We start from the raw sequence: 14,032 nt of genomic DNA, 5'->3' as shown, positions 1-14,032 counted from the left end.
CTTTCGGCCTTCTATATTTTAGAGCATTTATAATATACTTATCCTTAATAAGGCTACCTAATATATATCCCTACTCTTTTACTCTTTTTAATATTATATAGAATGTCCTCTCTTTTATCCTAGTTATAGCCTCGATTTCCGATATCTTAGCTCCCTTTAAATAGAGAATCAGAGCCTATACCCGTTAGGTAGGAGTCGTATATTTACGGCTTAATTTAGTAGGCATTAAAGACTCGGTCAGGATAGACTTAGTTAGGATAGACTCGGTTGGTACCATTATATAGAAGGCACTATAAAGGCTAATAACTAGTTAGTCAGATCTATTAAATCGACAAAAGAAAGCTTACCAAAACGCTCTGAAAGTATCGTAACTACTAGATCTGGAAGACTTGGTGGACTTGGGTAAAAGGTTAGGTAGGAATAAACCCTAGATGTGCAGGGGAGATCACTAAACTATAGAAATTATAGTACAAATAGGATCATTAGTGCATTTTGCATGTTGTCATATGCCAAGCCTTGGCACAGGGCTGTAATATCTTTTGAAGCCAACCTCCGTACAGTACGTCACTTGAGGGAGGGAGGGGTCCAGTCTGCGGGGCCGCAGTTGTAACTACACTGCCCCACAGGCGCCCCGAAATCTTGAATGACTGCGAATGCGCTGATACAAATAATCCGTACGGATGGCGGATTACATACACACCATCAAGATAAGGAGACAATAGAAGACGAAACACCAACACCCCTCGGTGCTGGACCCAACTCACCAATTCGTTATTGGATTGCAGACAGTCCTTGTTCTAGTTCAACCCTCCTTCGGTTCAAGAAATTCACCATCTCAACAACTTGAACTATTACATACATACACCTCGACGAGAGAGAGAGAGAGAGAGAGAGAGAGAGAGAGAGCGAGCATTCCTCCATCTGGCCCCGCTGAGCTGAAAGTGACCCATGACGACGACGACAGCGGCCTCGCTCCCCCCGGCCGCCTCCCTGCCGACGCTCCCGCCGGCGGCGCAGGCGGCCACGCTGGACCTGCTGTTCGAGCCGTCGGCGGACCTGCACGCAGTAGCCTTGCCGGCCCTCCAGCGCGCGCGCCCGCTCGGGTCCTACGACGACCTGGTCGCGGCCGTGCGCGCGCGGCTGCTCGAGCTGGCGGACGCCGCGGAGACGGAGGCGGAGGCGGAGGAAGAGGAAACGGAAAAGGTCGGTGCGGAAGCGCGGCGGCGGCTGTTCTCGGTTCTCGGAAGCCATCCGCGGCTGGGAGAGAAAAAGAAGAAGAAGGAGGAGGCCAAGGCCGAGGTTGAGGTCGAGGTCACGGAGACGGAGACGAAGGCGGGGAGCCGGGGTCCTGGAGGAGAAGGAGGAGGAGAAGGAGGAGGAGAGGGAGGAGAGGGTCAGGACGAGAGCGCGCTGAGCGCGCTGAGCGCGGCGGAGCAGAGCCACCTGAGCGCCGAGGACGAGGAGCTGGCGCGGCTGAACCGCGAGTACGAGGCCCGGTTCCCCGGGCTGCGCTACGTCGTCTGGGTCAACGGCCGCCCGCGCGCCGAGGTGCTGGAGGACATGCGGCGGAGGATCCAGAGGGGGGACATGAAGGCCGAGGTGAGGACCATCATTGAGGTAAGTAAGCTATTTTTTTTTTTTTTTGCCTCTCTTCCTTTTTTTTTCCCTCCTTGTCTTTTAATTTGCTGCGCGTGACCTGGCCATGCCTACAGTATTGTTGCGAATAATGACCTGGGTCTGGCTTGCTTTAGGCCATGTGCGACATTGCGGCGGATCGGGCTCGCAAGCTGCTGCAAAAGTCGGCCGAGTAATTCGGTCGTGGAGAGCCTGAAGAGCCGAGAAGTTGGGTGCCGAAAGTCGGTTCTGTTCTGGTGCTTCAATCCGACGCACAGATATTAGAGATCCCTTGAGGGTTTCTGAAATGGCCAGCTTCACAGAGTCGTGGGGGCTCAAGACAGCGTTGACTGTAGAATCAGAAAGGAGATGCTATCATGTCTGAATGTGTCGTGCTGCCTTAACTCTGCGAATCATCTCTCTACAGTAAACAGCCGCCCACTGTATGGAATCCTCTAGAATTCAAAAGTGGAATCTCTCAACTTCCTGCGAAAGTAACAGACCCGAGGTTATTAATTATGCGTTTCCAGGTTTTCGCGACTATTTACCCGGAGCCTGAGTGCATCCGGGCGTTTATCAGTGGCCGGCACGGGGCAGTCGCAGATGCGGAAACGGGATGGGCCGCGCGGGATATGCTTATCCGGAGGTCTAACCTTGCAAGGAGAACCTCAAGCTCAGAATTAATTAATTAACCGCTAAATATTGTTTGCTTGAATGTTCTCGTTTCTACTTCTCCTCACTTGCCACGGACCACTTTTTGTTGAAAGAAAGAAAGAGAGAGAAGAAAGAAAGGAAAGAAAACAAACAACAGCCTGATGGCACCCCCGGCAAAGCTACCAACACGTAAGTTGGGCAAAGATGGCCCTGAAATCACGGCTCTCGGATTCGGCCTCATGGGGTTGAGTACCGCCTACGGATCAGTAGGGTGAGTATTATACGTACAAGCCACTGTCTCCATGCCTCGATTATGTAATTACATTCTAATTATGCACCGGGAACGGACCGCCTTTGCTCCTCCATCCCTGGACGATGGACGAACGGATTCTGACCGTCGCGAATAAAATGCAGGTCCGACGAGGAGCGGCTCCGGGTGCTCGACCGCGCGTGGGAGCTCGGGTGCACCAACTGGGACTCGGCCGACATGTACGGCGACAGCGAGGATCTGGTGGGCAAGTGGTTCGCCCTGCACCCGGAACGCCGAGCCGACGTCTTCCTGGCCACCAAGTTCGGGCTGTCGCCGGGCGTGCGCGCCGACGGCAGCCGCGGCCTGGTCATCGACAGCTCGCCCGAGTACTGCCGGGCCCGGTGCGAGAAGAGCCTGCGGAGACTCGGCGTCGACTCCATCGACCTGTACTACGTCCATCGCGTGGACGGGAAGACGCCTATTGAGAAGACCATGGCCGAGCTGGTCAAACTGAAGGAGTGTGTCCACCCCCCCCCTTAAAAAACCCCCTTTTTCTCGCTTTTCTTTTTTTTCTTTTTTTATCTTTACTACATGAGTGTATGACGCTAACCAGTTCTAATACCCGTTTCCATGACAAAAGAGAGGGCAAGATCAAGTACATTGGCATCTCGGCCTGCTCGGCGGCCACGCTCCGGCGGGCCTGTGCCGTGGGCCCCGTGCACGCCTACCAGGTCGAGTACTCCCCCTGGGCGCTCGACATCGAAGGGCCCGAGAGCGGCCACGTGCTGGCGGCCTGTCGGGAGCTGGGCGTGTCCGTGTTCGCCTACTCGCCGCTCGGGCGCGGCTTCTTGACCGGCCAGATCCGGTCACCCGACGACTTCGAGCCCGGCGACCTGCGGCGGCTCCTCCCGCGCTTCAGCAAGGAGAACTTCCCCAAGAACCTCGAGCTGGTCGCCCGGTTCAAGCAGCTGGCCGCCCAGAAGGGCTGCATGCCGGGGCAGCTGGCCATGGCCTGGCTGCTGGCCCAGGGACCCGACGTGATCCCCATCCCGGGGACCAAGAACGTCAAGTACCTCGAGGAGAACGTCGGGGCGCTTCACGTCAGCGTGAGCAGCGGGGAGGAGCGGGTCATCAGGGGCTGGATCGAGGACGTCGGGATCGCCGGCCTGCGGGTGCCTCCGGGCCTGTTGGACGAGTTTAATGACACGCCCCCCTTGTAGAACATGATTTCGGTTGTTGTAAATACACTAATTAGCCACTAGCACCAGCACCACCAGCACCACTACTACTATTACGACTATTACTTAGGCTGCCTCGAGGTCTCTGAGATGCCGAGGATTGACCAAGGCTGATTTGATTGCTCAGCCGGCTGCGCACAACGCTCGTGGAGGTGAGAGCGCCTAGCCAGCCGTACGCGATGTTTGCCCAGTCTGGTATGTACGGACGTACATACGTCTGAGTGATATTCATAGCCTCTAATCAGCCCCTTCCCCTTCCTTTGTGGGTAGTAATAACACCTGACGTGAGACTCAGTTGACAGCTCTGCCCTTTTTCAACAATAGACACGATTGATTACTAGCTTTAGAGTCTGGGAGGGTTTCAAACTCCTCTCATTGATTATAGAGTTATGCTGACATTGGGGGTGTCCTTTTCATTTTCCTTATCACTCCTCTCCCTCCAGACACGAGTCCTGGGGAACAACAATGCCTTGAAAGAGCGTCCGGTTTTGTAGCTCGTTGGGATTCGGGGGATACCTGAGGTCCTTGGAAATTTCTGCGTCGGTCCGGGATCGAGATTAGGTTGGCAGTCGTGTCAGGCGCAGACTGGCGCCGGCAGCGGGGGGGCCTGTCTCTGAGCGGACTACCCGAGACAAAGTTCTGTGATTCCGTTCGCAGATCCGCACTACCTCGAACTGCATGTGAGATTCGCAGCCACAGTCCTTCCACGATGCGGCGAAGGGTGGTGGACGAACAACCTCCTTGCAGGAACGATGGCATTCCACTTGGCCTGCACTTGACCTCCTAGGTTTTTTGATGCTTCCTCCTGGCTGGGCGTGCCAAGATCTGAGCCCTGCTGCCGTATCCCGGTCCCGTGGGTAGCGTGATGCTCCGCAGGTCTTCCCCAGTCTTTTTTTTCTCCACTAATACACCACGTTACCTACCCCTGAGCAATGGCGCTATGGTGTGTGTGTGTGTGTGTGTGTGTGTGAAACAAGGACTAACAAACAGGACTGCACATGGGTCTTCACCAACACCAAAATCTCCAACAAGGTAGAGAATGCGTTCATTCCAAGCGCTGGCCCTCGACGAGTCGCGTCACGCCTTTCGCCCGTCACTGTGGGAGCGCCTCCCGGACAGCACCACCAACCTGAAGCAGGTCTGGTTCCCGGGCATTCACGGAGCAGCAGCAATATAAGCAGCAATGGAATCAGCAGTGAAAGCAGCCAAGGCAAGCGCGTGTCCACCTTCTCAAAGTTTTACTCTGTTCGTCCGGCCACCATCACCCAACAATGCCATGTCTTTATTAGCCGAGGGAGAAGTCTATGAGCTCCAAAGTTCCCTTTGTGCTGCCAGACAATGGGCTCGGCTCTCTCAGCTACTAGATGAACAATCCTCTTGTTCCCTTCGGCCTTGGGAAACACGAATCAAATGTCCAAAGGACTGCCTTGTTCGAAAACAATAGCTTTGTCAGTGAGCCTGCAGCCTCGAGTAAGTCGCACACACATATCAACCAAGGCCGCCTGTCATCATGATGAATGAAAATTCGCTCCAGGCACCGATTTCGCCCAGCAAACTGACCACTCAAAGCTGATCATCAAGGAGAAAAAGGAGACATGAAGAAAAAGGACCATCTGGCCTTGTCGGGTCTGCTTGTGGACCCCTTGACCTGGCTGACCGAGGTCTCCCCCCCAGGCTCACGGGGCGCACCGGGCTCGTACTGCGCGGAAGATGAGGCGGCGGCCAATATCCTGGGAGCCCCCCCCTGTTCCAGCCTGTTCGGCTGCGTGGAATCCGATCTGGAATGTGGCGTGCCACTTTTTTTTGACAACCATGACGAAGACCCCGGTTCTGACCAGAGTTCCATCGCTTGGCTTTTCCTACCCAGCAAGGACGAGGAAGAGGAGGAAGGGCAAAGAGAGGACGGGCAAGCGCAGGCGGCCGCCAACTCGGACGGGATCTGGGACTGGTATGCCGATGAGATAAGATCCAGAGGGTCCAGCGAGCAGGTTCCGTGCGAGGGGAGTTCGGAGTGCGAGAAGACGGGGGAAGGCGAATCATCCCCCTCCGAGGGATCGACTCCTGAGTCTCCGCCTGCCACGGCGCGTGAAGAGCCAGATCCGGACGATGGGAAAGCAGAAGAACCGCGCGAATATGTCGGCGTCGGCTTAGCCCCGCCCCTTGTGTTTCCGCTAAAGCGCGAGCGGCTTTCCGTGTTTAAGAGGGCATATATCTTCGCCTCCTTTGAGAACAGAGAATGCCTACGGCCCATGTAGCCTTTTTTTTATTGCTCTTCTCTTGTTTGACTTAATTATCCAGCACATGCAGCACCTAGCTTGCCTCGACATGATGAATGCGCCCCTTAATGAACCCCTCACATCATCGCGTATCTGGCACGGGCAGAGGATGTAGGCACGTCTCGACCATTGGTATGAAAACAACCCTGTCTTTTTTTTCCTTTTTTCTTCTTACTAGGCAAGACAGTAAACACTATTCACGATAGTTGTCGTTGATTTGAAGCCCGATAACGCAGCGTGCCCGATCTTGACAGGGATATCCCACGTGCATCATCGGGACCTTTTGGTCGCCGACTTGTCTCATGCACCAAGTCGGCGAGTCTCCATCGTTCTAGGCGCGGGCCGGCAGTAGAATTGGAGATTCTGGACCACGCCGAGCGGGAAGTAAGTAATGGAGAAAAACAAACGTACTATTATGGTCTTTCCAAATCTAGATGTACGTTTGCACAGCACACTAAGCATCACACCTCGCAACCTAGGAAGCGATCAACGCTTGTATAGTGGTGTAGGTTACATCAGCTCCGTACACACTGCGTCAAATCCCGTCTTGTACTGTACTTACACACACTCACACACATGGTTGCATTGCAGAGTTTAAGGCAGCGGGTGGCTTGGACTCTAGAAGTTTCGCAGATTGAGGAAACCGAGACATGGGGACAAACTCACCCGCGATCTACTGTCCACGTTTTGCACGTCTTGCGTCGATCCTCCTCTGTTCCCCGCTGTGCTGGCGCAGTCTAGCCTAGTCCCGAGGTAATATGCAGAGCTGAAGCTGACATTCATTCACCGGCTAGCTCTGGTTCGACCAATCGGTGGAAATGTCTGCTTCGGCATCTGGACCGCTGATACATTGGCTGCGTGCCCTGTCTGACCAGGATGTGAGACAAGGCAATTGCGGTACCGAGAATCCGGGAGATATATCCCTTTGGGACTGTAGTACGTACACGAACCAAGAACAACAGCCAACATTCGGCCTGCCCGAAAACGTGACAAGGCTATACGGAGTAGGAAGTACTTGTATTGTATGTGATTGATCCGGATGTATGAAGTACAACCACAACACTTGAGCTATGGTACAACTTTCGCCGATTTCTCACGGGTACATTTCCCTAAACCTCACTTGGCCAGATGCTGCGTAGCCCCCTGGTAGCAAATCTTGTGGACGAGAAACATGTCCAAGCCAGCCGTGTCATCACACTGGCAGTCGCACCCAGAGGACAGAAAAAAAAAAAAGAGACTTTGTCACAGCCGAGACCGGCCCAAAGATCTAGGAAAATCCCACGTGTTTGTACCCTTAATTTCTAACCCTCTATATCTTTGTAGTTCCCCTTTCGCCATGTGCCGAGCCGAATAACAACAAGGGGAAAGGAAAGAAGGAAAGAAGAAAAAAAAACGTTCCTACATGGATCGTCATTTCCCATCTCGAGTTTGAAACACCGACCCAATTTCTCGTCCATAATTCGTTCCCTAGCCTTTGACGCCCGATGATACACTGCTTCCTTTGCCCAATGTCCTCTATTTAAGCAAGGACAGCAGCGGCGCCGACCATCAAGGCGAACAGGCTGCCGCTGTGGGCGGCCATGCCAGTCGGGGCGGCAGCGGCGGTGCTGGTAACAGAAGAGGCGGACGCGGTCCTGGACGCACCGGTGGTCTCGGAGGCGCTGCCGGTGGAGGTGGTCAGGGTGGTGGCGGTACCGGTGACGGTGGTCTCGGAGCCGGTGCTGGTGTCGGCGGACGTCACGCTCTGGACGGTGGTGGAGGCAGAGGCGGCGGAGGAGGAGGACTTCTCGTCTTCATCCTGGGCCGACGACGACGACTTGACCTCGAACTGCGCCGACTGGGCAAGGATCCCCGTGTTCTGGGGCTCGTCGCTCTCAAAGTTGAACTGGTAGCCGCCGTCGTTGGGAATGTCCTTCTCCTTGACGGTGTAGCTGCCAGTCGACAGGTCCACCTCGCCGAGGTCCTTGGTGAAAGGGGTGTGGCCAGCTGCCATGTTGACCAGCACGAGGTGCGCGCGGTCCGGATCGGTGCTGACAGTGGTCCACTTGACGGTCACGCCCTTGGAAGGGTCCACTACGTCGTTCTTGGACGGCGACGTGATCTCGATAGCGTAGAGCGGGGCGGCGAGCGCCAGGAGGGTGGCAATCTGGGCGCGCATTTTGACCTATTTTGTCCTGGGCGGTTGGATTATAAATTTGGTGTTGAGTAACGAAGGAAGATGTTCAAAGTTGACAGTGAACGAGCGACTGGAAGCGAGCGTGGTTGGGACAAAACCAGCAAGAGGAGCAGAGAAGGGTTAAAGAGCGCAAACAGAGCTATAATAGACCTTAACAGGGCACCACCCGATACGAGATCGTTATCCCGATGGTCCGGCACCTCGCGTGGCGACCCCACCGATTACTTTGCAACGTACGCAGTATACGAGAAACGCCCAAAAAGCCTCCACTGCCAATTGTCTCGACATAACACGTTTCAGGCCTGATGACCGTACCTGTTAATCGATTGCCTGCGTAGAAGCGCGCGAGGGGACGGGACGGCTGTCCACTGCAGCAATCGAACAAGAAAAACGTTAACCGTCCTGCGAGCCGAGTTTGGCGACTGCTCGCAATATTAAGTTAAGCTCTGCATGTCGTCCGAGATAACTAGTTCATGGCGCACGAGTCGAGAGATTCGAATGCCGCGGTATCCGTCCCGTCCCGTTCCACATTGTGGATGCTAGCTTAAGGCACAGCCGCTCGCGAATGGCTTTCCCCCCCCCCCTTTCTTCTTTTTTTGTCTGCAGGGTGGCGATATCGATCTATGAGTTGTAGGGGGCAATGACCATTCGTCAATGCTAGCCTTTAAATCAGGAGAGTCTCGGCTCGACTCGTAGCATCGATGGCCCCACACAGGCGAGGCATCTCGAGATAACGACCGGGATCCCTGTTGCTAAACGCTTCGCGATATCCAAGGGCGTAGTGTATTCGGCAGCTCCGTAGTGTAGTGTACTTGAGACTTCTTTTCCATGCGGCCAAGGCTATAGAATCTCGTCACCCCAGGGTTCGGCACGAAGCTGACGAACGACCAGGGCCACAGGTAGTGTAGCTTGCTGCGGATGAGACCAGGGTGCGAGTAACTACAAAGTTCGGCCGACGTTGGCTTGGTTATGTAATACACTGCTTGCAGTAATCCGGATGTACACTAAGTTCGTTAGTGTAAACCGTTTGTTGTTTGGCGGCCCTTGTAGAAGGTTGATGCAGGACTTGACCGCGCGTTTTGAACGCGCGCATCTCGCTTTTGTTGACGGGACCAACCGTGCAGCCCGAATTGTGCAAAAAGGTGCCCTTGTGGAGACGATCCGTTTGTAGTGACTGCCGGCTGCCGGTACACTACAGACTAGGTCGTGCATCCGTACCTGCGTCTGCTTGTTGCAACTGCCCCCACAAGGGCGCCGCTAGTGTAAGCCTCTGATACACGAAGGAGAAAAATAACCCGTGCGCAGAACCTCACGATCGGAGTGTTCCGACGGGATGGGGACGCCGGACGGTCGGTCGACAATGCCGGTCCGGCAGCGAAAAGGCGAAAGAAATCCCCGATCGGCGGTTGCAACCTGAGACTCGGTCGCTGCTGCCAGGGGGCTCATGCGGGTCATTCGTTCCGGGCTGCCGTCCCCTAGTGTACACTACTAGTACGGTACACTAGTGTACCCTAGTGCAGTGAAGTGTACACTACGAATAAGGCACCTCTGGATGGATGACAGTTCCAGCCAAAAGGAGAATTTGGTTGGGATTGGGCAACGGCTTGCATTGCGCTCGGGCTATGTGGGGCGCAGCAATGCAATCCGCGATCCGCGATTGGATAAGTTGCCTTCCCTTGACCAGGCGGCCGATATAGCTGGCAGCTGGCAGGAACCTCTTGTCGGCCCGCCCATCCCTCGCTCGCTGCTTTTGCCTTCTTCGTTCTAGTCGCTTTGTCAATCACTGGTCATGGATGGAAGGCCTGCCATCGCTATTCTGTTGCGACCAAAGATGGCCCCTGCGTGTTGGCGGGACCATCGTTCTGCGTCCCAGCGTGTGTGGAATCTGCCGTGTAATCCGTACTTCGTAGTGTAATCCAGTACAGACATACAATTGGTACGACTGTGCGTATCCGAAAAACAACGGAAGTATGCTCTGGGCATTCCCTTTCTGCTTCGGGCTCTGTAGGCGATAGGAACGAATGTGCCGATAGCTATTGTATGTACGATAACTATTTCTGAATGGCCCCAGCAATTGATCCCTATTTTCCGGCTCGAGTCAGGCCCCGCCCGAGGAAACAGAGAGGGCAGACCCTTCAACCATGGCCCGTCCCATGGATGCTCCTCTCGCCTACACTAGTGTACCCTCGCAATGCCCGTCCCGCTGGCCGTGACAATGCAGTGCTGTAACATGTAACAGCAACGACCACGGAGATGCTCAGCGCACCAGGGCTTTTTGTTTTGTTCACCGTTGTCCATTCTCGCGAGTGGAAATTGCAATCCCAGGGTCCGGGGATCGCTTCGTCCGGGGATGGCAAGTGGGAACGAGTGGGAGCTAGTTGGAGCGGGATACCTGATGCCCAGCGATTGGCCGTGGACACCTTCTAGAACCAATTGGGGAAGGAGACGCCCCCCCCCCCGCGAACGATGCCCGGACCAAAACCCAGTGGTTTCGCTGAGCCTGCCCCCCCGGAGCTGACCTCTTAAAACAGCTGCCGCTCCCGAAAGCGTCAATCGTCATGCCACTATGCCACCACGCAGTCGCCGCGAATAGTCATCGTCGATAACGGTAGCCATGATCCGACAATCCCCAACATTGAATGACCGATAACGTAGCCGAACAGAAGCAAAGGCATTGCGCGCCCGCGCCCACGCCCACGCCCACGCCTGTTACGACGAGTTTGCCCACGTTGCGAAGCCGGTTATCGAACCGATTCCGAACCGAGTGAATTCGAGACGAGCCGTGAGAGCGTCAGTTGCTTGTGCTTCCCACCGTCGGACCGGGTGCACTGAGCTTTGAACGATGGAGCTCGTGGCCAGCACCGGCGGTGCTGTGTCGCCGCCAGCTCCCCGGCGGGGGAGACGAGAAAAACCATGGCCGCCGGGCAAGCAGAAGAAACTGTTGCGGCTTTATGTTTGCACCCAGAGCGAGCGCCTGCCCCTCATTCGCATCCTCGAGCGCCTCAAAGATGGCTCCTTCGATCCAAGGTGCGCAACCTAACCCTCCCCCCCCCCCCCCCCCCCAACAAAACGTGCAGTACAGCGGTCGCTAATTGCTCTGGGACGAAATGGGGGAACAGGCAGCGCAACTCGCACAAGCATCTCAAGAACCTCCTCCCTGACCGCAGGATCGATGACTGGAGGCCCCGGGATCTGGCCACCATGCTGGTGCGCGTGCGGTTTCTGAGGTCGGTGCGGGCAGAGCGGAGGATCAGGAATCGCAGGGTCCGCAGGCGGCTCGAAGCACAATCTCGCAATCCCATAGCCCACGACATGCTCGAGCCAGTGGGAACTCGCATGTCGGTTGACCGACAACAAGTCGAACAGCAGGCCGGATTTTTCGCCGAAAGCCCCAGCACCGACAGCCCGTCCACGGTCAAGCAGTCCGAATCTGCCGGGTCCACGCCGCAGGCCGTCAGCACCGGCTCTTCCGACACAAACCACCGGGACAAGTCGCCCTCTCGAGCATCCTCGACGACGCCCTCGACGAAATCGGCCAAGCGCAGGTCATGGGCCTCGGTCCTCTCGAGCATCTCGTCCGGAATCTCCAGCTTGGCGCGGTCTTCTTCCTCCGCGTCTTCCAAAAACGTCAACTTCAACCCGTCCGGCGGCAACACGGCGCTCAGCAAGATGACTCGCGAAGAGTTCTTGGCGATGCTCCAAGAGAGGCCGCGGAAACCTACTAAACCGAGCGGCGCGGCAGCCGTGGGAAACCTGTTCAAGTCCAAGTACTCGACCGTCAACCCCACAACCGAGGACCTCAACGCTGCACTGGTCCGGATGTGTTGCGCCGCCCGTATCGGCCGCGGCCCCCCTGGGTGCGTGCACGAGCGGTTATCCAAAGCGATAGACGCCCAAAAGACGGACGGTTACGACTTTACTCACTTCCGCGTCACTGAGGAGGAGGCCAACATGGTGGACAAGTACGGCAACTCGCTGCTTCACGTGGCGGCGAGATGGGGCGCCCGCATCTCCATCCTTCTCATGATCCTAAAGCGCACTGATGATGTTCAGATGATCAATCATCGCGGCGAGACCTTCCTCCATGTCTACGACCCACCGGAAAACCCTCGCATGAGGCCGGTATCCTTCCTCAACCTGATCCGCACCCTGCGGGCGCGGGGCTTCGACTTTTGCCACAGAGACGTCGACAAGCACACGTTCTTGCACCACCTCGTCGCGAAGAAGGCCTTCCCCATCGAGACGCTATATTATGTATTTAGGGAGGTCGGCTACGGCACCGCCCGCTTTCTGGTCGCCAACAAGTCGGCCAATGGCGAGCGGTTATGGCACAGCGTCCGTCGGAATCTGGAGCAGGCCGCGCCAAAGTTGCACCGCATCTTTGGCGACGAGGTCGAGTTCATCCGCCGTTATCTTCCCGAGTTCGGTTCCGAAGGCAAGGCCCCGTCGACCGCCGACACGTCAACCATCGGTTCCGATAGCCTCGCCTCCATTCACCCGACCGAGGTCCCCACCCTCGGCCTCGTCTTCGACCCCAATGAGAGCAACGCTCAGAATGTCCGCCGCACGCCCGTCATGAAGCTCCTCCGCCGCGCCGCCGCCAGCAGGGCTGGGGTTACAGACGCCGAGCTGACGGCCAAACTCGAGCACGTTTTGGAGTCGGCCGCCAAGGCAGCCGATTTCGATATGCAGAGCTTCCTCAGCAAGCGCGATACCGAGGGTAACACGGCGCTGCATTACGCCGCCGAGTTCGGGCTCGTCCCGGCCGTGCAGTTTCTCTGCGCCAAGGGCGCATCGGTCAACGTGTTCAACAACTGCGGCAACACGCCGCTGCAGCTGGTCAAGTACGCCATCCAGCGCACCGACGTGCGCTCCGACATCCACATGGAGGCCCGCTACCTGCGCTGCGCCGTCCTGCTGCTCGAGCAGGGCGCCTTCGATCAGAGCAAGCTGGTCAGCGAGCGCTCCGTCATCTCCGCCTACGACGTCTTCGACGGCAGTGAGCGGTCCATCAGCAACCTTGTCAGGCAGGGCGTCGCCAGCCAATGTCGTGGTCTCCACCTGCTCACCTCGTCGGTGAGGCATCATAGCCCGAGGTATCTGGAGGATCTGGAGAGGGACTACGGGTCGGATGGGCAGAATGGTGGGTACCTTGGGTATGACGGATACGAGCAGCAGAGGAGGGGCAGCGAGAGTAACGGCGGGGCGGCAACTGCGAGGGGCACGGGCGCAGGAATGTCGATGACGTTCCAGACGTCGGCGCTCACTTCTCGAGTGGCCACCTGAAAGTTCCCACGTTCCGAGAAGCATCACGGTTCGTTCTTTTGGTTCTTCCTCTTTGGATCATCAATATCGGCATGTGTGTATGTGTACAAATACCATTTGGGGAGCGCCGGTGCATGGGGGAAAGCGTTCTTTTCTTTGAAGACATTTCCTTTTTTTTCTTTTTGTTTTTCTTGGGGGGTGGCCTTGGTTGTCTGGGTTGGTTGCCCGAGGCAGGCGTTAAGGATATTTCTGTCGAGGCATGCCATGGCTGCCCGTCCTTTCTTGTACCTAGTGCTCGATTACGCATATATAAAACAAATAAACTCAAAACGCCTGATGTCGTGCATTTGCCCTGCCTCCACCCCGCCCAATCGGTAGATGATTAGATCCTCGCGAAGATAAGGCCTGTTCGGTCGTCTCGACGCTCAAGGTACCTGCTAACTCTTGATAGTTGCCTATATTATAGTTGTGCTCTCCTCCGCGCCGCCTTCTGTGACCGTTCTTCGACCACACCTTGATCCCCCCTTCTGTATCACACAGCGTTGTAAAGGACTCATTC

General features: G+C 56.1%; 5 protein-coding genes across 5 annotated transcripts; 4 read left to right on the top strand and 1 right to left on the bottom strand.

The window, feature by feature from the left end:
* The first annotated feature begins 493 nt into the window (after positions 1-493).
* Positions 494-2,062, top strand: MYCTH_2303173 (uncharacterized protein). The gene has a single exon (XM_003662455.1). It carries the CDS (start codon positions 949-951, stop codon positions 1,693-1,695), a length of 747 nt encoding a protein of 248 aa, XP_003662503.1. The 5' UTR covers positions 494-948; the 3' UTR covers positions 1,696-2,062.
* Positions 2,063-2,429: 367 nt separating this feature from the next.
* Positions 2,430-3,738, top strand: MYCTH_102172 (Aldo/keto reductase-like protein; the record flags this gene model as incomplete). The annotated part of the gene is made up of 3 exons (XM_003662454.1): positions 2,430-2,539; positions 2,683-3,036; positions 3,159-3,738. 3 exons carry the CDS (start codon positions 2,430-2,432, stop codon positions 3,736-3,738), a joined length of 1,044 nt encoding a protein of 347 aa, XP_003662502.1.
* A 1,500-nt stretch (positions 3,739-5,238) lies between these two features.
* On the top strand, positions 5,239-6,204 carry MYCTH_2303170 (uncharacterized protein). The gene has a single exon (XM_003662453.1). The coding sequence runs from the start codon at positions 5,352-5,354 to the stop codon at positions 6,009-6,011; it is 660 nt and encodes a 219-aa protein (XP_003662501.1). The 5' UTR covers positions 5,239-5,351; the 3' UTR covers positions 6,012-6,204.
* Positions 6,205-7,299: 1,095 nt separating this feature from the next.
* On the bottom strand, positions 7,300-8,265 carry MYCTH_2314976 (uncharacterized protein). The gene has a single exon (XM_003662452.1). It carries the CDS (start codon positions 8,188-8,190, stop codon positions 7,552-7,554), a length of 639 nt encoding a protein of 212 aa, XP_003662500.1. The 5' UTR covers positions 8,191-8,265; the 3' UTR covers positions 7,300-7,551.
* A 2,469-nt stretch (positions 8,266-10,734) lies between these two features.
* MYCTH_2303167 (uncharacterized protein) lies at positions 10,735-13,817 on the top strand. The gene is made up of 2 exons (XM_003662451.1): positions 10,735-11,235; positions 11,328-13,817. Exons 1-2 carry the CDS (start codon positions 11,051-11,053, stop codon positions 13,492-13,494), a joined length of 2,352 nt encoding a protein of 783 aa, XP_003662499.1. The 5' UTR covers positions 10,735-11,050; the 3' UTR covers positions 13,495-13,817.
* The last annotated feature ends 215 nt before the right edge of the window (positions 13,818-14,032 follow it).

The sequence above is a fragment of the Thermothelomyces thermophilus genome, chromosome 3, assembly GCF_000226095.1.
Source record: "Thermothelomyces thermophilus ATCC 42464 chromosome 3, complete sequence".
Taxonomy (NCBI): domain Eukaryota; kingdom Fungi; phylum Ascomycota; class Sordariomycetes; order Sordariales; family Chaetomiaceae; genus Thermothelomyces; species Thermothelomyces thermophilus.
Note: the sequence above shows the minus strand (reverse complement) of the source record. Positions and strands in the feature narration are given on the sequence as shown.